The sequence below is a fragment of the Catharus ustulatus genome, chromosome 1 (assembly GCF_009819885.2).
Source record: "Catharus ustulatus isolate bCatUst1 chromosome 1, bCatUst1.pri.v2, whole genome shotgun sequence".
NCBI classification, from domain to species: Eukaryota; Metazoa; Chordata; class Aves; order Passeriformes; family Turdidae; genus Catharus; species Catharus ustulatus.
Genome location: NC_046221.1, coordinates 46773700 through 46796876, shown reverse-complemented (window position 1 = coordinate 46796876; position 23177 = coordinate 46773700). Strand labels below are relative to the sequence as shown.

The 23177-nt window shown below is 37.8% G+C and overlaps 1 protein-coding gene across 6 annotated transcripts in view; it reads right to left on the bottom strand.

Moving 5' to 3' along the window:
• Window positions 1–23177, bottom strand: part of ULK4 (unc-51 like kinase 4) — a 235925-nt gene that overhangs the window by 71716 nt on the left and 141032 nt on the right. For all 6 annotated transcript variants that reach the window (XR_004418123.2, XM_033061515.2, XM_033061505.2 and 3 more), the window contains one exon: window positions 18505–18610. Coding sequence is in view for 5 of the 6 variants with exons in the window: in XM_033061515.2 (XP_032917406.1) it covers window positions 18505–18610 (106 nt within the window). In the remaining variant the exon portion in view is untranslated. The remainder of the gene's footprint in view (window positions 1–18504; window positions 18611–23177) is intronic.

Below are 23177 nucleotides of genomic sequence, written 5' to 3'. Positions count from 1 at the left end.
ATAAAAGCAAGAGATTGACCTCTTGGCCAAGTAAATAACGTTCCAGACATACTCTTTAAAATACTTCATCATGTCACAACACAATGAAAATTGTAGGCTACAGTTGTAGACATGTAAATATACTCCTTGTTTACGCCACAAGACAAAGTACACACACTTTGTGTTCAGAAGACAAATTTGGGAAGCTGGTGTGATCTACAGGAGTCTAACAGCCTTGACCACTGGCACTATAATCAGTTCGCTCAAAAAGCAGCTATAAAGATCAAGATTACATGTTTCAGCATTCAAAAAATGGAATTGCAAAACAGATAGTTTGGGAAAAAAGTATGCAATTTTATAAAAAGGAAATCGAATTAATAATTTGGTAAATCATGCAAAAATCACATATGGATCTCTAAGTTTCAGATTGAAGGTTTTTTCCACCCTAATTTTACAACAGATTAAAGAACAACAACTTAATTCCCTAAGTAAAGACTAAACAAATACGTATCTTTAAATTTCAGAGTGATATACAACAGACATAGGTTTCTTATGCATAAATTCTCAACTCTTGATTGGAAAGTGAAATAGGCTCTGATTGAAAAGACAGACTTCACGTCCTCCTGAACTTTGCAAGTGATGGATCTGAACACAAAACCTGTATCATAGAGGAGATGTACATCAAGTCCAATCGAGAAAGGTTGTTCTACTCGGACAAGCAACCTATATTCAAGTATTCTGGTGCTTCCAAGTATGTTTGCAATAGTTCACCCTCTCAAGAAAAAACTGTTGGTGACATGGGTGAAAGTAATGCACCATAATTTCTTTCAGCTAGGTATTTCCTAGTGAGAGAATTAAATAAAACCTTATAATTTAACCTATTACAGAGATTTTTAGTTACTCTATTAATTTGCATATTTCTGCAAACAAAATGTATCACACAGTAATGTTTGTAGCTTTAGTTATAGTCTGAATTTAGTACAAAACTTCATAGGGCACTAGTAATGCCTTGTATTTATCTGATTGGAGGACATTCAAACTATCAAGCCTTACTGGAGTTCTCCTCTATTCAAATTTTGCTAAAAAATAAGGCAAAACTTGCATTTTGTATTAGAATGATTGTGTTTATAAATTAGCATAACTGGAATTAAACAAAAAACCTTTTCTAACTGTGGCCCGAGATTTATAATATGGATTAAAAGGATCGTATCCAAAATTTCTACCCATGGATTTACAGCACTTGACAAACCTAGTGTTCACAGCAGAGTATTCCTCCTGCCCAGAGACCCCTGCAATGAACTGAACATGTAGCTAATAGTGTTTTATGAATGTGGGACTGTGATGACTATGGTTGTGTTTTACACACCTTTCAAAAGATAAAAGGAGTCTTTTGGCCCATGATACTGCTAATCGGACTGAATGTGCCACGATACCTTCTGGAATGAAAGCTGAGAGATTTTTTATTCTCACCTATTAGAAAGATGAATAAAGGAAAAGAAATCTTCACTTCCAAATCATATGAAACATCAAATGACAGCCTTGGAAGTAATCTTCTGGGCAATCCTTTCATGCCTACCAGCAATTAGAGCATTCAACAAAACTGCCTGCTTCCAGCTGAAGAAAATGTTAGAGCAGGTGCACTTCCTCCGAACAATGCTACCATGCAGCCAAGCAGCCAACAGCAAAACCCTCAGTCCAGCAAAAAGCTTTCTCTTTGTTCTCTCTGCACATTACTCTCAGGAGAGCCATTTTTCCCATTAGTACCACACCTACACAAGTGATTCCCCAGGGATATTATCAAATGTACATGCATTAGACTTTTCTCTTTTTTTTACTTACAGAGTGGACCCCCAATATTGCCAGATTAAATAGGAACCATATTTTATAATATTTTAAATTTTAATGCTGAAACTCAAAAATATTGCTAAGAAGAAACACAGGACTGTACAGATCCTCTCACGCAGGAATGAGTGCCTAAGCACTTAACATAACCCACAATGATGTAAAGATTCTTCATAAAACCTTATTTGCCTGCATAAATCTGGGACTCAATTTGCAGTCTTTGCATCACAGCATTACTACTTAAGTTTTGTTTTTTTGAAGAACTGAAAATACGTGACATAAAGCAAACAGTTTTTTTAGGGTAAGGGCATTTTGAAAAAAAGCTCATTGCTTTTAATGCTGTTTTTGTTCCTTATTTGTTACTGTTTATGTTTTAGGAATTATTTGTGTTAGTACTAAAATAATACTGAGGTAAGAATAAGCTAGGATAGAAAATTAGATCACCAATGTTTTCAAAATTTGGTGAGTTATAAATGTTACATCAAGTGGAAAAACAATGATTTGGCTGTTGAGAAGATCAATTGCATGACTACTGCCCTGAAAATTATTTTGTATTCTGATCTTAAAAATGAATAGCCTCTAAAGAAGAAAATTTCATGAATACTGGCTAATCCATTCCTAGCACTGGTAGAATGACTGGACATCTTATGACTGAAGAAAGAATCACAATGTTTAAGGGACAGAAAAACTCATTTGAATTTGTCATTCACTGTCATGTCATTGAAGTGGTCAAGGCTATCCAGAGCTTCCCTTTTTGGGAATAGCTCAGCTTTTTTTACACGCATGGAATGTAGGGCACGCAGCAACGGTGCCCAATCAGGCAGTCCTTCCCTCACACACAAGAAAAGGGATGTGGAAAAGATTATGACAACCAGGGAAGAAAAACTAGTTATCACCTTCACTAAAGCTAGGTCAAAAGTAGACTGGGAAGTTCTGTGTTATCTTGAGTGTGACTGCCTGGGAGGAATAATGACTTGACATTCTCAGAAGCAATATGATTCTGCTTCTTGTCAAAGCACGACATAACTACTTTTTCCTGGACTAGCAGTGTTTAGCTGTCATTGTTAGAAGGCAGTTTAGAGGTGGCAACTTTCTCTTGTGAAAAAAGACTGCACAACTGGAGACTCCCCAGGGAGTCAAATTCTTCCGAACCTAAGAGTTCCCACCAAGACAGAAATCTGCTTTCTTCTATAATTTACAGTAGTTTCACGAATATAAGCCGCACGGAGTATAAGCCGCACTTCTGGTGCCTCGACAATGTTGCTGTCTTTGTCAATAGATAAGCCGCACCCCGAATATTAGCCGCACTTTCGTTCGTAGCGAGAATCCGTGCGCAGCTTTCACAAATTGGCCAATTAGTAACAGGATCGCGGCATAGCGGAGTTTACTGGCTCGGGGCGGGGTCAGGAAGGCTCAGCCCGCTCATGGTTGCCGACGGGGCCGGCCGGGTGGTGCTGCCGCCACCGCCGGGCTCACTGGCCCCCCTCTCCCGTCAGCACCGCCCCGCTGCCGCGTTTGCTCGCCCTGCCAGTGGGCCAGCCGCCGCCGCCGCTGCCAGGCACGCTGGCCGCCCCGCTGCTGCGTTTACTCGCCCTGCCGGTGGGCCAGCCGCTGCCGCCGCTGCCAGGCACGCCAGTCACCCCGCGCCATGTTTGTTCGCCTGGCCGGCAGGGCTGCCGCCGCTGCCGGGCTCTACCGGCAGGGCGGTTGCCGCCAGGCTCGCTGGCCGCCCCCTCCCGTCTGCACCGCCGCCGCGTTTGCTCGCCCTGACCGGCACTGCAGGCCCCTGCACCGCCAGGCTCCCCCACGCTGCTGGCCCCGATTCTGCTGGGCTTCCCCCGCTGCCAGGCAGCCCCACCCACCGGGCTCCCTGCTTCTGCCATGCTCCCCTGCCCTGCTAGCCCCAGTTCTCCCAGGCTCCCCCGCCCTGCTGGCCCGGGCTCTGCCGCACCCCCTGCCCCGCTCTGCTGGCCCAGGCTCTGCCGCCCGCCCCCCACACTGCTGGCCCCGCCTCTGCCAGGCTTTCCCACCTCAGCCGGAGTCGGCTGGGCTCCAGCTTGGCTTGGGGCTGCCGCGGGCTCTCACTTCCGTGTTGGCAGCTTTTAGAATATTGTTCATGTATTAGCCGCCCTCGAATATTAGCCGCACTTCCGGGTTTCCACCAAAATTTTGGTCAAATTGGTGTGGCTTGTATTCGTGAAATTACTGTAATCTATGGATCAAATATGTAGTTGATTAAGACTAGGAGGTGTATAGATTAGCCAACAAAAAGATAGAAAACCAGGTATCTGAGCATAATACAGGATAGTAAAAATGCAACTTGACCAATTCAGAAATAATAAAATCGTGTACTGTTGAATATGCTTAACTGGTCAATATAAAAAATAGTTTATGATAAATTAGTTCAACTAGGCTAGACCGTGGTTGTTCTCTCTGAAAAAGACATGGGTAGGATGACATACACAGAGGAAGAGTACAGTAATTTCATGACCATAAGGCGCACTGGATTAGAAGGCGCACCTCAGGAGTCAGCAAATTTCGCAACTTTGTACATTATATAAGTCGCACTGGTCTATAAGGCGCACTTTTTTTTTTGCCACGAAGCTCCGTGCCGCGTGCAACAAAGTAACAAATTAGTAACGGAATCCCGTGATCGTGGAGTTTACTGGCAGGTGCTCAATTTGCAAACATTTTTCACAGATTGGCGTAGCCTTTAAACACAGCCCCAAGCGCCCTCCCCATGCGCAGGGCCCGGCACTCCCGCCCGCCCCCGGCTGGCGAGGCGGGGCTCGGGGCGGCTTAGGGCTGCCGCAGCTCGGGGCGGCCACGGCTCACGCCTTGGGGTTGCTGTGGTTCAGGGTGGCTCAGGGTCGCCACGGCTCAGGGTGGCTCGGGACCGCGGGTGGCTCGGGGTGCCTGGGGGCCAGGTGGGCTCGGATTGGCCCCGCATTTCCCCTGCTGGAGCCGGGTGAGCTTGGATCTGTCCCACTTTTCCCCTGCCAGGGCCAGGCGAGCTCAGATCGGTCCTACTTTTCCCCTGCCAGGGCCATGCAGACTCGGATCGGCCCCACCACCCCCTCCGCTGGGGCCGTGGAGGCTCAGATCGGCCCTTCTTTTCCCCCGCCAGGGCTGTGCAGGCTTGGATCGGCCCCACCACCCCCTCCGCTGGGGCCGTGGAGGCTCAGATCGGCCCTTCTTTTCCCCCGCCAGGGCTGTGCAGGCTTGGATCGGCCCCGCCGCCCCCCCACCAGGCTCAGGGCGGCTCGGGGTACCTTGGGGTGCCTTGGGACTGCCCATGGATCATGGTCGCCTGCAGCTCAGGGCGGCATGGGGCTGCCCGCTCCCTCTCTCCCCATGCAGCTGCTGCTGGCTGGGGGCTGCCTGGTCCTGCCCGCCCCGCGCGGCTCCTGCCGGCTGCGGCTGCCCTCTCCACCGCCCCCCATCACGGCTCGGCGCTCCCTTGGCGCCGCCCCCCCTCGCGGCTTGGCTCACGGCTCGCACTTCCGGATTGGCAAATTTTGCAACTTGGTACATTATATAAGGCACACTGGACTATAAGGCGCACTTCTGGGTTCAGACCAAAGTTTTAGTCAAAAGGGTGTGCCTTATAGTCGTGAAATTACTGTATTTCTGAAATTATAATCACTGACACCTTGAGTTCCTGATTTGTTGCTGCTTTTGAAAATGAAAAAAAAAATCTGAAAACAAGAAAAAAGGAAAAAATAAATCTGTCACAATATTTCAACTGAATTCAGGGTTTTGTGTCAGATTGACTGAACCATTCATTCAGAAAAGATATCCAAGATATTTGAAACTCAGTTCACAGCACATATGGGTACATAGCCTCGAAGTTCTGAAGGCAGGGGGTTTTGTTCTAGTCAAGACATACCAAGATAGTCCTCATTCCTAGGTGTACAATTCATTGAACATAAACATGAACTTGTTCAACAGGGATGGAACGAAGGATCAGAAAGTAACTTCCCTTGGAAAACAGTTATAAGAATATTCAACTGCTTTCTAGTTATATCAGAACTAATATCAATGTTTTTCAACAATTTTTATGAGTGAATACTACGTAACTATGGACTGTAATAGCATTCAGGGGATCTATTCAGAGAGTTGGTAAGACATTAAGAGTGTCTTACGTGAACAGCCAATTTTGATTTGTTTGGGCACCATGCTGCTGGCACCCTGGTTTGCCTGAAGCAGATTCACACACTTCACGCAGCTTCCCAGGGTATACATCTAAAATACTTCTGTCACCAACTGTGCATATATTAAACACCTAACTTGCACTCTTTTCATGTGGATTTAAGCATTTCTGTTGCTACAGTTTTAAAATTTGTCAATCGTGCAGTATTTGCAAGCACAACCTTGCATCATAAAATACTAAATATTAAATAAATCAAGACTGCAATAAGATAAAATTACATTGTCTGGATTGACTTTCAATGCTGTTATTAAGCAAACTCTATATCAACTTTTCAGTTAGATGTCTCCCCACGTCAGAGATACATTAGAGCTTGTGGTTCATTTAATAAAGTATGATAATTCTACAGCAGGCTATATTTCAAGTCAAAACCCAGTACAGTCTATTTCATTCCTACAAGGTGTCAACTAAAATAAGGTTCCTTGGCTTTGTCAGAGAGAAGGTAGATGATGCTTAGAAGATTTTCCAAACAGCAGGTTTTAATGATCTGCATGCAAAACAAGAAGATCTAACAAGACACTTTACTACTTGAGAGACAACAGCCTTCGAAACCTCCTTTAAAGCCAGTCTGAGGTGTTACCAGTTACTGCTTCAAAGCTACACAGAAGAACTGCTTGCACATTGTAAGTTAATATATAGTGTATATTTTTTAGAAAAACAAAGGCTGCATGAGGGCCTCAAATTAACGGCAAAAGCCAGGTAAAGTTCTTTACTAAATTAAATCTGTTATTTGTATAAAATAAGGAATTATATGCATTCAGCAAGATTTGAAGTCCATAAAGATTCAGTAAAGACTTTTGACTTACTACTCTAAAATATCATATCTTCAACAATTACCATGTGATAAAACACTGAGGAATTTATATCCTGGGCTTAATTTAGAACTAGAAACTCTTCTAACGAGATTCCTATTTTAATAATAGACTTCCTGTCACACAAGATTAAATCTGGCTTATCTCCTTCTAATATCTTAACATGCTTCTGCTTTGACATCAACTTTCCCTTCTACCAAAATCCTTGAGAGACCATATTAAAACTTAGAGAGCTGTCTTTTTAACAAAACCCATACAGACCAGATGTGAACCGTCTCAGAATGCAGATACAGCCCTAAACTTGCCACAAACTGACAGCACTCAACAGCTTTGAATTATCATCACTAATTGCTCTAGCTTGGCCTTCAAGAGGCCCTGGACTGGGAGTGATAAGAACCAATGAACCCTGGCTTCAGAAAATTCTCTGAAGTTTTCGGTTCTAAATTGCAGAAATAAACCATGGTTGAATACTGTTCCCACACATACTCATCAAAGGATAAGGGTAAAAGCTCTATACATTTCTCTACTGAAAAGTCATGCTCTGTAAGAAAAGATATTAAATATTTATTCCGATTCCTATTGGTCTGTTAACATCAGTTTGCCATAAGATGAAAACATAGAGTAGAAGTACTTGGATTTTTAAGTGCCTTTTACTATTGTTACAACTGCACCAAAGAACAAGAGCAAACGCTAGAGTATCCCCTAAGTGGAATTTGCTGCTGGTTATTACAACAGAATTGAATCTATGCCACCATTTCCTGTAACATCCTGTGTTATTCATCAATTATGTTTACAACAGAAATGAAAGCAGATAACTAGTAATTGCAACTGTCCAAGGTGGCTTTTGTGTAACTGCACTTAAATGATCAAAGGGCTTAAACAAAGGTCAGGATGCTACATGATAGCAAATCTGGTTTAGCCCTTATGTACCAGATTATATTTTGTAGCCCCAAATTACATTTGTCTTAAGCCTACTTTGTTACATCAACTATTTTCCAAATAAGTGTTGGGATAACTTTGACGCCCTTATTTGCTGTCATATGACCAATAATGACACATCTGACTAAATCTCTAAAATCTAACCACTGACTATTCACTTCAGATTATGCTATCCTTCTTGTTAACTGGCTCAGACATATGTCTTGTACCGTTTGCATGGTACGCTTTTTCTACTCTGACCTATCCATGATTTTCAACCTCACCCAAATATATAGTGCCTTAAGATGTTGGAAAATCCATATGTAAAGACTTCAAAAGAAATTTGACTATAGAAATGAGTTACTGAATATTAAATGCACATTAAAATGTAATTTAAAATGTCTGGAAAAGCTAAGCTAAACAATATTATAAAATTAGGTCCTGAATAGCAAAAGGAACTATCATCTTAATAAGTCTACATCTAAACGTCATTTTAGGCAAAAGTCTGAAAAATTAAAACTATTTAGGTGGAAGAGAAAAAGTATCACAGGAAAAATCTCAAGTAATACAGATTTCTGCTATATATTTGCGTAAAAATTGAGAAATTCAAAAGGGTTTAAAAAATGTAAATAAGTTCAGTTTCTCCATTATGATGTAATTCCCTTTCTGATTTAAAGAGCAAATTATTTTTAAGTTTAATTGTCCACAAATGGTTTAAACATATATATTCAGTACACAGTTTTCCTGAAAATAACTTAGAAGACAAAAAAAAAATCTGGCTGCATGGGAGCTATGACAACTATTGAAGAGATTTAAAACACAACAAATAAAAACCCCAAACCATTCTTCAAAACAGTGAAAAACCTCAGATTTTATTTATCTGTCCACTAGACAGATCTGCCAAAACCAGAAATGACAAAATGAACTTCTTTCAGTGGGATCATACAGGTGCATCTGAAGAAGCCTTTTCCCTATGACAGAATGATTGATACAGTTTCATTCTGTGCATAGTACTTCGCACTTTTGTGACTTTACACTTACCTCAAATTGGCAGTGGTACATTGCTTTCATACTGAGACTGTTCTAACTGCTAGAACAGGACATGCGTTATAGCTCTACAACCTACGGCTGTAATAATACAGTAATTGTATTCAAAATGTGTCTCTTTTCAAACATACAGTTACATTTTTTATTTCATCTCCTAAAATTATCTTTCAGCTTACTAAGTATATCTGACAAGATACACAGGGATATCATCATAACTAGATTTAATTTATTATCTGTAACAAATAGTTTGCATCGTCAATATCTAACTTGTAGCTAATATGATAGGTACATGCTTTCCTACTTATTAATTTTTCCTCAAACTGACTAAATCCACTAGTGCTAATATATATTATTTGAACTGCAGTTCATGGGAATACCAGTATAATGTCAAATAACAATGCTTGAATCAAACTGCAGGAAAAGCAGCATCTAGAGTAAAGGCAAAGATCACAGTTTCTAGAGGGGAGGAAAAAAAATAACATTTTCATGACTAAGTGTGTGAGAGGTAGTATAAGGCTTTGAAGACTTTCCTGGTGTACAGTCCTGAGTTTGTCATCAGGAAACCTTTGGATATCCACAACCTCAACTCGATGGGAAATCTATGCTTTTCATTTTAACAAAAAAAACTTTACTTTTTCAGTTTAGGTTTCTGCCTCCATGTAGAATCAGAGTATTCATTCAGTCAAAACCTTAAATCTTAAATTTGTCCAGGTATCAGATAGGTACAGAAAATGTCTATTATGGCTGGCATCTTAGAAATTTAAAGACAGTCTAGGCTTTGAAATTGCTATATTTATTGAACTAACCTCCCACCAAATGAAGTTGATCAGTTGTACAATCAGATGTCTGCATAAAGCCTGTCAGACATAATGACAGGACTTTGAATATTTTTTGTTATTATTCTGTTGTTTATCATCAATTAGGTGTTAATATGAGACATCTTAGGTAGTTCAAACAGCCACTATACTGCAAGATGATCTGCTTGGCTGGCCATAGGGATACATAGCATCAGGACACCTACTCTAGCCACAGAAATGCCAGTTGTCTTTTACAGTAGAGCACTAGGGAGACAAGATGTAACAACCTGTTGAGGCCTTATTATGTTATTTTAACCTTTAAAGTACTAGCAAGCATGCAATGACATTTTGTGCCTTATGGGTATGACTCTCAAAAACAGTAGATTTGGTTCGACTTGAATGGCATAACTGTTCCTCACAGCAATTACTATTTCTATTTTCATCGTTCTCACGTGGTTGCATTGATGAATATCACAGGATGACAAAGCTTATTTTTTCCTCAAAGGCTTCACTACTACCATGCTATTTTGACATAACTCCCACGTATCTTTTATGATACTAGGCTTCTAAGTTTACCCATGTGATGTTACGCACTTCCATCAGAGTGACTGGCATTTTGGGTCAGAAAAATATGTCTTAATACTGCTAAAAAGCATTCTGAGCTTCCTAACATCACAGAAGAAGCTTCCTCAGGTTCAACCACCATTGACTTCTCATATAACCTGTAACTCAAATTAACACGAGTCACACAATACAGGACTACTATCTTTTGATGTTCATAGAGACACTTCTGTGCTCAAGAGATGAACCAACTGCTACATTACTGGCAAGGAGCAGTGAAACACTTATGTCCGGCATAGCAAAGGCTGTAACAGAAACAAATATGGAACTACTCAGACAAGATGAAACATTTATTTTTTGTATTTTAAAACTATTTCTTTTTTTACAGTGATTTAATTAAGATCATTTTGTTTCTAAACATTGACTAAATACAGAAAAAATGCTTTTTGGTTCTCACTTACATTGATTTCCCTGACTTACTCTTCCTGCCAATCTCTCTATTCAGAATCACAGTAAATTGCATATGAACTAAGTTTTATACAGTAAGCAAATATAAAGCACTACCATAAAACACCTTTTATATCTTCAGTCACTAAACAAATATTTCTATATTGTATCCTGTAAAACTTATGCAGGAGACTCCTAGGAAAAAATAGAAGCTAGTAAGGAATGAGTAAATTACAGTAATTTCACGATTATAAGCTGCACTGAGTATAAGCCGCACTTCCAGGTGCCAGCAACTTTTTATTATTTGTCCATACATAAGCCACACCTGATTATAAGGCGCATGTTACAATACAGAGTGTGATAAAAGGTATCTATTCTATCATCATCTGTTGAGGGTGGGGGCAGTGATCCTTATCTCAACGGCAGATATTCTGCTAATGGGCCATCCATTGCAACCAGGTGGGGCATTGTTCTTTATCTTTTCACAACCCGTCCTTCCTCCAGCGAGTCATTTTCTGCTAATGGCCCATTGAGTCCCACTGTGGGACTGATAACATTACCGCATCCCATTGGGAGTTGCTCCAGCCAGGCGGAAGAGCCCAACATTTCTTACCAAGATAAAAACATTGGTTTTGGGACACTAAGGGAGCCCCTTTCTCTACTGGACTCCAGAGGAAAACCAGATTTCTCCACATCACCATTGGACCTCTGGAGGGAAACTGCACCTTCTACAGGAGCCCTGCTCCAACTGAATCATATCTGTCACTGCAGGAGGATGCAGCCAACGTGGAATGGGACTGAACCACATCTGTCACTGCAAGGGGACTGCAGCCACCATGGAATGGGACTGCTGCCAACACCCTGCCTGATGGGGTGTCAGGTTGTACTCTGACTCTGTCAGGGTTTGGAGTTTGTTTCTTTGCAGCACTGTATTTCTATTTTAATTTCTCTAGTAAAGAACTGTTATTCCTAATTCCCATATTTTTGCCTGAAAGCCCCTTGATTTCAAAATTATACTAATTTGGAGGGAGGGGGTTTACATTCTCCATTTCAAAGAGAAGCTCCTGCCTTTCTCAGCAGACACCTGTCCTCCAAACTAAAACAGCAACTTTTCATTCTTTGTCTATATATAAGCCGCACCTGATTATAAGCTGCACTTTGGGTTCGGACCAAAATTTTAGTCAAAATGGTGCGGCTTATAATCATGAAATTACTGTACTTCAGAAATAGTCTGAATGTGTGCCTGATTTCTTCACAGACAAAGTCTGTGGGTTTTATTTGTTGTTGCTTTTTTATTTTTTAAATAGCACATTAGTTTAAGCAACACATTCTATAGAATTTTTTAAGTACTGCTTTTCCCTTGCAAGCCGACTCCTTCTGTATGACTAATCTATGTTCCTCTTCTTGATCACTGTCTTAAGAGATACTTAAATTCTTTCACCTTGGAAGAAAAAACTGCAACTTTGAAACCAGTTACTCCAAAATCTCAATTTTACTCTTAAAATCCAAGTCACACGTAATGACACATGAGTGCCTTCACAGTGCTGCACTGTAGTTCAGACTACTGCACAGGTGGGTGTAGCAGGGAGGAAGATCTGGGTTGTCAACTTACTGCAGTCTACTGCCTAATTTCATGAACATTGGTAGCACGTTGATGTAGCATATGACAAGAGAGCTGCCTAGGAAGCTACAAACTGCTGAAGTGTGCTATGGGCACCATGATCAAATGCTTTTTGGAAACTGAAGCTGAAATCAAATTATCTCTGAGGAAGTGAAAGGTAGAATATCTTCCTAAGGTTTAGGTAGGTTAGAAACGCTTAGGATCTGTCTAGAGAGCTCAGAATTCATAGTCACAATTAATGGTAGTAAATAACTATCATTTTGTAAAGATCTGTGTATTTAAAAGACTTTTTTTTTTTCCTAATAAACAGGTTGATGTTAGTCTCTCTTTAAAAATGCAACACACAAAGACATTTGAAATCTAAATAATCTCCTAACATCTGACTAAAAGTCAAAGCAGTGAACCAAAATATGAATAAGGATACTTCAGCCATGAGAGCCTATCTTTCTTTCATGAGGTGCAAATGAGTTATGATCATCTGACTACAAACTTTATTGCAGATTTTTTCTTTTTAATAACTGTCCCTGCTTTAAGCACTTAGCATGCTTTCTTAGTATGATATTGAATATTATCAATATTATCTACTCTAATATTATTCAATATTATCAATGACTGCTGTAGCTAACATTCTATGCCTCTACAAAGTTCCTTCCTTAAGAACTTCAGGTTTTACAGAAACTGCTTAAAGTATCATGTACTACTAATAGCAGTCACATTCTCATACAACTAAGACTACTTTTTCTGTACTAAACCTCATAATTCCCCTTTTACTTTAGTTTCTGAGGTTCAACATAATTAAGACATAAAGTTTAGGATTTGCTTCACCATATAATGGAAACTTGTATTTAACATTCAGACAAACATCTCTGCTTATACTGCTAGTGGTAGTTACTTCAGTATGATAGCCAAACACAAGATCACAGCAGTATAGTCTGGGAAAAGTAATCAAATTCAACATGACTGTGTTGAACTTGATATATAAATCATCTCCTTACATGACCATCATCAAAAAAGTTGGTGACTGATTTATGTAGTATATATATAGAAAACTAAAACTGTAAACTCATAAATAATACTGGGCTGAAAACAGTTTACTAGATCAGCTTTGAATAACAGAGGAAACTTGGAATTACTTTTAAAATATGTTGAAAATAGTTTTTTATATAAACATAATAAATTTGATGCATTATCAGGAATAAATAGCTGCAAACAGACTACCAGAAGTTATCTACTGCAGACTATAAAATCTATTTTCCAACAAGATATTTTGTTCCTTTCTTCAGAATGAAGATCCTTGTGAAGCAATTAAAGTCTTTGAAAGACATTTCTCTACAACTGAATATGATATACCCAAATTCTTCCTATAAACAAAATGATGCAACAGTTAGAATGAATAAATTTCTTGACTTTGAATATTACCCATGGACAAACCATACTCAGAGTTGGAAAGCACTGCTAACTAGACAATTATTCAACTTTTTCAGTTTTTAAGTTGTACAAACTATGTGAAAAACAAACCAACCCCACCCCTCCCCAAAAAAAAAATCACAAATAAAGAAAAGTAACAAAGAGATTAAACTGAAAGCAAAATAAAAAGTATAAGTTTATATATCTGTGAATTGTACTTGAGTACAAAAATTTCACTACATTAAGTGCTGTGGTGCACTTGGTTATTTATTAAGTATCATATCCACATAATGAAGCAGCTTGCACACTCACACTACTCACTTATCAAGCAGCCAATCCTGACTTCATGGCTTATCTTATGTTTAAATTTGACAGTATGTCAGTACTTGTCACTAGACACGTATCTAAAAGAGACAATATGTCTTTTCAATAGACTGGTCTTGTACCTGTCTATAGAAACAGACGACCAACCACTGTACTCCTATAACACTTGCTTAGGAACTCACAATTTTAGCATCTATAACAGGGTTTTTATTTTAGGGTCAACAAATGTCAACCCTTTTAATATGACAGGCACAAAGTAATGTATAGTTGGTTGTTTCATGATCAGTAGAACTAACAATACTCATCTCTGTACAGATCTGCATCCTGTATCTCTGCCTACCTCCATGGCAGTTAAGTTACCATCCTCCTCACTGATGACTCCCTGCCCCTATTTCTGAAACCCTGGTGCTGCTTTGCTCTCTCATCCAACTATAAACATGCCCTCCAGTGTGAGTTGCTCTCATGCACTGACTGAGCCTGTGGGATCATTGCATTGGTACCCTCCTCAGGTACTGACAACTCACCATTAAAATCGGTGGTTATAAACCTAAAACAGAGACTGCAGAAATCCCAGAAAGAAAACTGAATACTGAAAAGGTCATGGAGATGTATTAATAGATCTTTACAGTATGTAATGTAAAAGTACATATCTGTATTTTGTACATGTCATGTATAGCACTACTCTATTTGCTGAATACTAGTGAAGAATATTTAATTGATAATCCTTTTGTCTTTCCCTAAATTATGGCATCAGATACTGATTATTATAGATTGAATACATATTTTGTACATTTGAACCTCTGTGCTCTCTCAAGTGAACTTATAATTGTCCAACATAAATCAAAACATGGGGAAAGGGAGGAAAGAAAGACTGGCAGTCAGAAGCCAAGAGAGAGGAAGAGAAGGTGTCACTCTCTCAGAAGACCATGCTGAAAATGACCACAGTTGCCTTGGCTTTTTAATATCTTTCTTTAACTATTCACAAGGGACACTATATTAATCCTAGTCTCCTTATTGAATTCCAGTCTCAGTAATTAAACTGAATCATATAATTCCCCTCTGATTATTAAGTAGAATTGTCATTCATGTTAACAGAACAAATGTTTAATAGTTGCTAACAAGTACAGGACATTTTAAATCCCCTCTGTGACTTCACCTGCATATGTTATTCTTCATTTCACCTTTAAATATTTTAAGTGGTTATCAGTACATGTCTGATGTATTGTAACACAAAAGGATACCGTTCAGGGAAGAGAGAAATTAATACTAGGCAATCCACTGTCTATGAAAGTTGTTGAAATACACAACCATATCATTTTTAGTAACAGGAAATCACAGAAGTAGTAATGCAGAAAGTACCATCATGGAAGATTTTCTTGAGAAAAATCTATCACCCCATACAACTCTTTTGAGCAAGTGAGAGTTCTGAAGGCTAACGGGCACAAAAAGAAACAGTGACACGGTTCTCTAAATGATCTGTCTGAAAAAATACGGCTTCTTGGCAGTTGAAGAAAGGCATGCACAAAATTGCAATGAAATCTTCGTTGCTAAAGTCTCGACTCTTAAATATAAAATCTCGGCAGAACTGATCACCTGAGTTCCTTCTAATGTTCAGCAAGTATCTATAGTTTTTAATTTCTAAAGCTCCATATATACATGAATTAATTATCACACTGTAACAGGGAAATAATGCTCTGTCTTCATCTCTTTTTTTTTAACACGGGAGAATAGATCATGAATGTGGACTAGCTTCATTAACAGCACAGACACAATGTTAACAGGATGTATTAACATGCGTTTACAGCAAGTTTACAGATGACATTGAAATGAAGAAAGCAGCTGATGCGATGAAGGATTGATAGATTCAGAAAGAGCTGAAGAGCTCAAAAAAAGGGCTGCCAGAAAGCTTTTGTTTAACAAAGGCAAGACCAAGCTCTGCACCTGGGAAGGAATACACTGATGAGATAGTACCAGGGCAGAGGTTGAAAAAACACACATCACGTGGTCCTCTCTCCTAAACATCTTGGTTGTCCTTCTCTGGACTTGTTCCTGCTTGTCAATGTCTTTCTTACAGTTTGGAGCTCAGAACTAGACACTACAATGAATGGAGGAGAATAATCACTTTCCGCAACCTCCCAGTTTTTCTTTCTTATCACAGCTCTCTTTTGCCTTGATGACTGCAAACACACACTCTGCTGATTCATATTCAACTTTTCTACTTGGAGTCCAGGATATTTTCTGCAAGAAAAAGCTCAGTTTTCATTTTACTAGATTGCATTCTTCTCCATCACACAGAAGTCATTCAAAAATGAGAAGTTAAATGCCAAAGATATGGCAGCAGAAGTTTAAGGTATTTTCCTGGTGTGAACACTATATATTTAGAAATGGTAATGCAAAGGATATAAAGCCCTCCAGTTTGCACAGAATAACTTCTCTCCCCTTTTAATTCAAAGAAAATCTAACAGTCTGCAATTATGAAATCAATACTCTCATAACATCCGTGGCAAAACAAATTTTAGAAGTTCTTTACTTAATAATTAGGCCCTAAATCAATAAAGCACTGGCTAAAATCCAGATTTCCAGTACTCTGATGATTAGCTAGTGGGGAAAAGAGATGAGAGAAGATGGGGACATTTGACTTGAGATAGATTAATTTTGGCTGCTGTGTTGCTTTCTCTAGTGCGGTTGCTGAAGTTCAGTGAGCCCAAGTTAGTGTTATCTAATCAGTATTAGTCTGAAAATGTGACTAGAGTCATTATTACATAGCGCAAGAAAAAGACTTTAATATTATTTCTATCCAGCTTCCTTAATTTGGAAACTAGCATGACGGAAGAGATCTGTTTTATTTTCGGAGCAGATGAGAAGTGAAAGAGCAGAGACATACTACCAGCAGCATAAAAAGCACACAGGACTTTGCTCTGTAGGGCAATAACGAAGAGATATTTAGGGAATGGAGGTATTTCTGCCATGCAGTTGAACAGTTTTGCACCTAATTTGCTACACAGAAAGGCAGGGTGTATTACTTTAAGTAAGGCATGCCAATTATGCGGTTACAGGGTTTGTGGGATTTGAACAAACTTCTTTGCATTGTGCAGTTTTTAACAAGTTACCCTGCTGCAACTCAGGTCAATGCTGACTTAGGATTTTGCCTGACAGAGAGCAGTGTGCCTAAAGATAGTAAAAGCAGCATATACATCTAAATTCCAAGAAACTGCAAGCAGTTCTAACTATGATAGGCAGTTTGGTGAGAAATAACCAAAGAATATGAATCCTATGAACCAGCCCTTTCCAAATTAGTCATACTATTCTATTTTTTTATTTTTTCCTGGCCCTGTTCTCCACTAATACAGCACTAACTTCAGAGTGGATCTATCTGCAACAGAGAAGAGGAACATGTTATTAGCAACAATGTTAAGTTTCAGTCTGTCTCCTGAATAATGACGTTGCCTATTCAATACTAAAGACTAGAATGGTTCAGTAATTCAGCACTCTTGGTTTCTGCATCAGTGTTTTAACTACTAGGATTATTCTGAAAATGAGGACATGATTCCTACTACCCATCTTGATGGATTCATAGGCTGGTATGTGTACAAACAAAGAGTACAAATGATAGAATAGACCTGTATTGCTAGATGTCACTCACCCATTCATGATAAACAGAAGAAATGCTATTAAAATGTATGTGTCTAAACAAGCTTGTAATTTATCTAGATTTCCAATAGCAGAAACCTTTTTTCAGAACCAATTTTTTAAATAAAAGGAGCTTAGATAATAAAACACAGTGAAATCATGGAATCATAGAACAGTTTGGGTTGGAAAGGACCTTTAAAGGTCATCTAGTCCAAACCTCTTGCAATAGGCAGGGACATCTTCAGCTAGGTCAGATTGCTCAGAACCCTGTCCAGCCTGACCTTGAACACTCTCAAGGATGGGGCATCCACCCAATCTCCAGGCAACTTGTGCCTGGAGAGTGGTTGGATTTTTTTATTACCCAACTTAGGTGGTAAACATTGGTTGGATGTTTTATTACCTAGCCTATGTGGTAAACATTCCATGAAGACATGCAGTGGTTTGTAGACTAAGACTTCATAGTCAGTTTTGCTTCCACCCCATTAGTCTACGTCATTGGACTGGAACAGAAGCTATTTCTTCAAAGTGTGCACAAATATTATACAACTTATCCTTTCACATGTTTAAGTAGTGACAAAAGGAAGTCTCTCTACACTCTGCACTGTTATGATCAGAACTTTAGCCTATGCCTTCCTTCCCAAGCCATTTTTCACACACATAATGTAATTTTCAGTTAGTAATTCTTATACAAGCACATTTTCTTGGAAGAAAAACTTTCTAAAAGATAAATTTGTAATCAGATTGGTAAGAAAGGAAGAGGAAGTGACGAGGAGGACATCAGTTATAACGTGATTATCTAACAACCACTACAAAATCTAAATAGATAGAAGTTTAGTTTCACACAGTACCAGATACTACAAACTGGGAAACATCTGAGAATAAAGGAGAATAAAGATAAAGATGACATACCTTGTTCAAAGAGTATCATCATGTTTATACTTTTGTTAGCAACGACATTATTCAGTAAGGCAATTAGAGTTTGCATTGTATTCCCAAGTATACTGTCCTGGTATCGCTGCAAAAACAAAACAAAAAAAGTAATTAAAAAAAAAAATTTAAAAAAATCTAGTATTCCTTTTGCCAGGTTAGAAGATTATTACCTTAAAAATTGTGGTAATACCAAAGCAATAAAATCAATCCCTTAAATTTCAATATTTAAAATACTGTAAAGCCAGCCAAATATCTTAGCAGATAACATCAACATCTGATCTACCACCTTAGACCAAAACTTCTCCTATGTTATTTTAAACTAAAACAATTCTTATCCAGGTCTAAAATGCTGGGACTTTTTAAAATGGCATAGAACTTTATCAGCCTAATCTTTATACAGTCAGAACCAGAAATATTTCCCTTTGTATGATATTTCTTTTATTAATGGCATTATTGTTACTCTTTTAAGTCTCAGGTTGATTACCCCACTATAAGTCTATTTGTTTTTTTTCTTTGTATACATTCACAATTTCACAGATACAATAAAGACCTATGACCGTATTGAATTGCATCACATTTTTAATGTCTTTCTTATGTTTGATGATTGCTTCAGTGATTTTTCACAATTGTTGAGACTACTCTGAGGAGAGGAAGGCACCAAGGTTTATAAAGAAATTTATTTTCTTCTTTATAGTCACTACACTTGAACACTCAGGCTGAAAAGAGTGGATAAGGCAAGGGAACCAATATGCATTTATAAACACACTAGAGACACTAATAACTCAGATAACTTTCAAAAAGCCAAAATAGGACAAGCCTTGACAAATCTGAGTTTAGATATAAATATAAGCTTAAGTACTTTTCAAATCTCCCTGGAAGGTTCAGAAAATATTTTGTCCAGTTTTCAGACTCAAAGCCAAATAGATGCATGTATCCAAAGTGAAAATTCCAAGTAAGAAAAAATTGTCATGTTGCATGCATTGTAGGTTTCTCACATGCACTTTGGTAACTCCCACATGTCCCTTTCCCAGCAAATCTCTCAGTATATTGATATTGATCAACTACTTCACTACCACAGAATACACCATTTATTACTGACATCTCTTGTCTAACAGTAGGCAATTAAAAAAAATTTAAAGTCGAATATGATGAAACTTATCTGAAGTTAAGGATTTCAGAGGGCAAAAATCACTTAAGTTCTTTAATGCAAAGAAACACTTTCTGCTTCTGCATTAAAAAAATAAAATGCCTTATTTCCTACAAATACCATGATATAACACATTAACAGAAAATTAAATACATAAACATACACAGCCTCCTATTCAACTTCGCATTATATGCATTTTCCATTCATAGTAAAGTGCTCTAAAATAGATCATAAGGATAAGAGACAAAGAAGAGTGCCTCACAGCCTTTTGAAAGCCTTTTGTAGTTTCCTAACCAAGTCTTAAAAATATATATCCAAGAGCTCTTAAATTATATTTACTTTATACAGCATTTTGAAATGTTATTTATGACTTCCATAAAGAACACAATAAATATCTGTTCCTCTAAAGGTTTGAAATACAGCCTGATATATTCAAAAGGAAAGTTGGAAAGTATAAACACCAGATTCCTCAAAGGTAACCAATATTGAAAACAGACACCATAAAGCCATGGTACTAAAAGTAAATTTGAAGTTATTTTACTACAGATAGCTGAAGGATAAGTAAAACATTATTTTCAAAAGATAAACAATGTTTTATTTGGTAGTCTATCAGCATAGTATCTCACTAACTCTCCTAAAGAACACCTAGAAAACAATACATTAAACAGCAAGAAAGACTATTTCCACTACTGAGGATAATGATACATACACTGAGAACATAAAATTAACAAAAGCAAAAAAAGTCTCCAAATGTCAAAACAAGAGCTGACTCAAATATTTTCTTTGCAAGTACAATATTTCTATTACTGCTTCATATATTTAAAGTAAACACCTTCTAGTAAAATTTCCCTTTCAGATATGCAATCAGAAGAGAAGCTGTTAGTTGCATATGATAAGTCTTTCACATTCACCAGGTTAGCAACATTTCAGTAAAGTCACTTTTGCTTTTAATGGACATCAACTGCATTTTGCAACCCTCTGCTGAATGATCAGCACTGATGTTTTTACTTATATCAAAGCATAAATAACAAAATTTACCCTAAATACATGTAAATTAGAATTCAAGATACAATGCAGATATATTGAGGAAGGAAAATGGTATCATAATAATTAAATAATCATACAAATGGTATACTCAGTTGTACTACTAGTGACTTAACATATGTTCCATGAAAGGTTTTGACAAGATATTAGGTTCCAAGAAGCTACACGTATGCTTTACTTATCGAAGCCATCACTGATTGCTGTTAGACTCAATTTTAGAGGTCTATATAGAAATATTTGACTTCATAATCTATCGAAGAGTAAAGCTGATCTAATTTGTGTGCACAGCACCACTGACTGTGGACATTTAATGAACAGTACACTTGACAGCTTTAATAAAACATAGCATTTGCCAGCAGAGATAATTAGAATTGAAGCAGTAAAATTCTAGTGTTTGGCAACACGGATGGAACAACTTCATTAAAATGTACAGCTTTGGCAAATGAAAGGCAGGAAAGCACTGGACCCTGAAGAATCAGCCTTCTCAAAACTAATTGCTTCAGTGCTTAAAAATGACAGCTATGAAATACCAAGGGCATAACAAGGAAATACTAGTATTAAAAAAAAAGAAACCACAGAAGATAAATCAAGCTTTTCAAACAGGACTTAACTGTATTTAGGCCATTAAACTTTTCATTCTAATTTTGAAAGGTTGTACTTTCACAAAAGAAATCAGCTAAAGTATTTATTTAAACCAGTTAGGTAAAAGGGTGTGAATTAGCAAAAAAGGGAGTAGGAATCTTGGCATGATACTATCACTAAAGCTGCCTTTTCCTTTAAGGGGATTATATCTTATAATAGTAGTAGGCAAACTATAGTATTTTAATTACATTTTAGATAACAGAAGAAATTGCACTTGTGATAAGAGGTTTGCAATTTGGGAGACTTCACATATGTCTCCTACTTATGCATCTAAGAATCCAGAAGAGAAAGCCCTAAATGCTACGTTTACAGATGCTGTAATTAAATCTTACACTGCATACCACAGTAGTCCTGCTCATTCAATATAATCAGAGAGATTAAACTTTGTACTTTCCTTCTCAAGCTTATATACGATCTATGAACACAAGTTAGGTAAGTAAGGGGACATAAGAAGATAGAGGCTTGATTTTTCATACACTAAATCCATTGAAAGAAGAAAATTATAGAAATTAACAATATTCCAATTATATTTATTAATCTGATTATTTTTTGTCACAGTATAGTTGAGATCAAATAAACCAAAACATTGATGCTAACAAGGACCTCTTTACAGAAACATAGTTTAAGATTGCATTCAACCTAGCTTATTTTGATTTGCTATTGCTTTGTTTATGAAACAGAGAATCAGAAACTTTTCTAGCTAGTTAATTTAATCTTCAACATTTTGTGGCTTTTGGATTCCTAAGTATGTAAACATGGATCTCTAACATTAAGGTAATACTATTTTCCTTATTAATTATCTAAATCAGAAGTAAACACAGTCATATATCTTGCCACTCTGCTTTTCAAAAATCAGACTTTTTCAAAAGTACAGTTCTACCAGAACTAGTATTTCCCCTCTGGGTATGGTCACACAAAAAGGAGCAACTACTGATCTGAGAACCCATTTCTAGAATAAATGTATTTTTCAAATGTATCACAAGAGTGACATACTCAGTTCACACACAGAGATTTTAAGTGTTGCAACTTTCACAGAAATTCCTGCTGAAATATTGAAAAATAAAGAGCATCTGCATTCTTAGTCAATACGTGCTTAGGCAAAGTCAATTGAGTATAGGGGAAGAGTAGTGATTCTGAGGAATTAACTAAGTAGAAAGGAAACCATTAATAAAAACCTAGAATGTCAAGCACCAGCTAACAGAAAACAGTAGAATTAGTCTTAGATTTTGTTCTAATATCCACTGCAGCAAACAAGGTAAAATTTCACTATCTTATATTCACTGTAACAGATGAATTGCAAAGCAATTCAGCAGTAGCTCTTAAAGTAGAGTAACATTTCTTCTTTCTACAAAATTGCACCTAAATTTCTAGTAGTGATGAAACATCGAAGCTTGTTCTTTTGCACTTAAGAATCTTAGTGAAAGAACTCCACTTGCATGGAAAATTTTCTTTACTGTCAACAGAGGGAGTGTGAGTAGGCTATCATCTCGAGCAGAGTCAGGCACCTTCACAGAGAGGACAGTCAGAAGCAATTTCATATAAAAACAAACTTCCCCATTACCTAGAAAAAAGTAGCAAAGCAAATTAGCCTCTTGAGGATTAAAACTATTAATTGTGAATAACACTGAAGTTTCCTAAAAAGAAAAATTTACACTCAAATGAAGAGACAGTACGGAAAAAATCTATACAGATATCTCACTCTGGAGAATTAAATTCCTGGTGTCAATGAAGAACCAGTATTCTGGAAGAATTCATTTTGGTATGTTCTGAAGCAATGAAACTCTACAATTAATAGATACCACCACATCAGTAAGTTCAT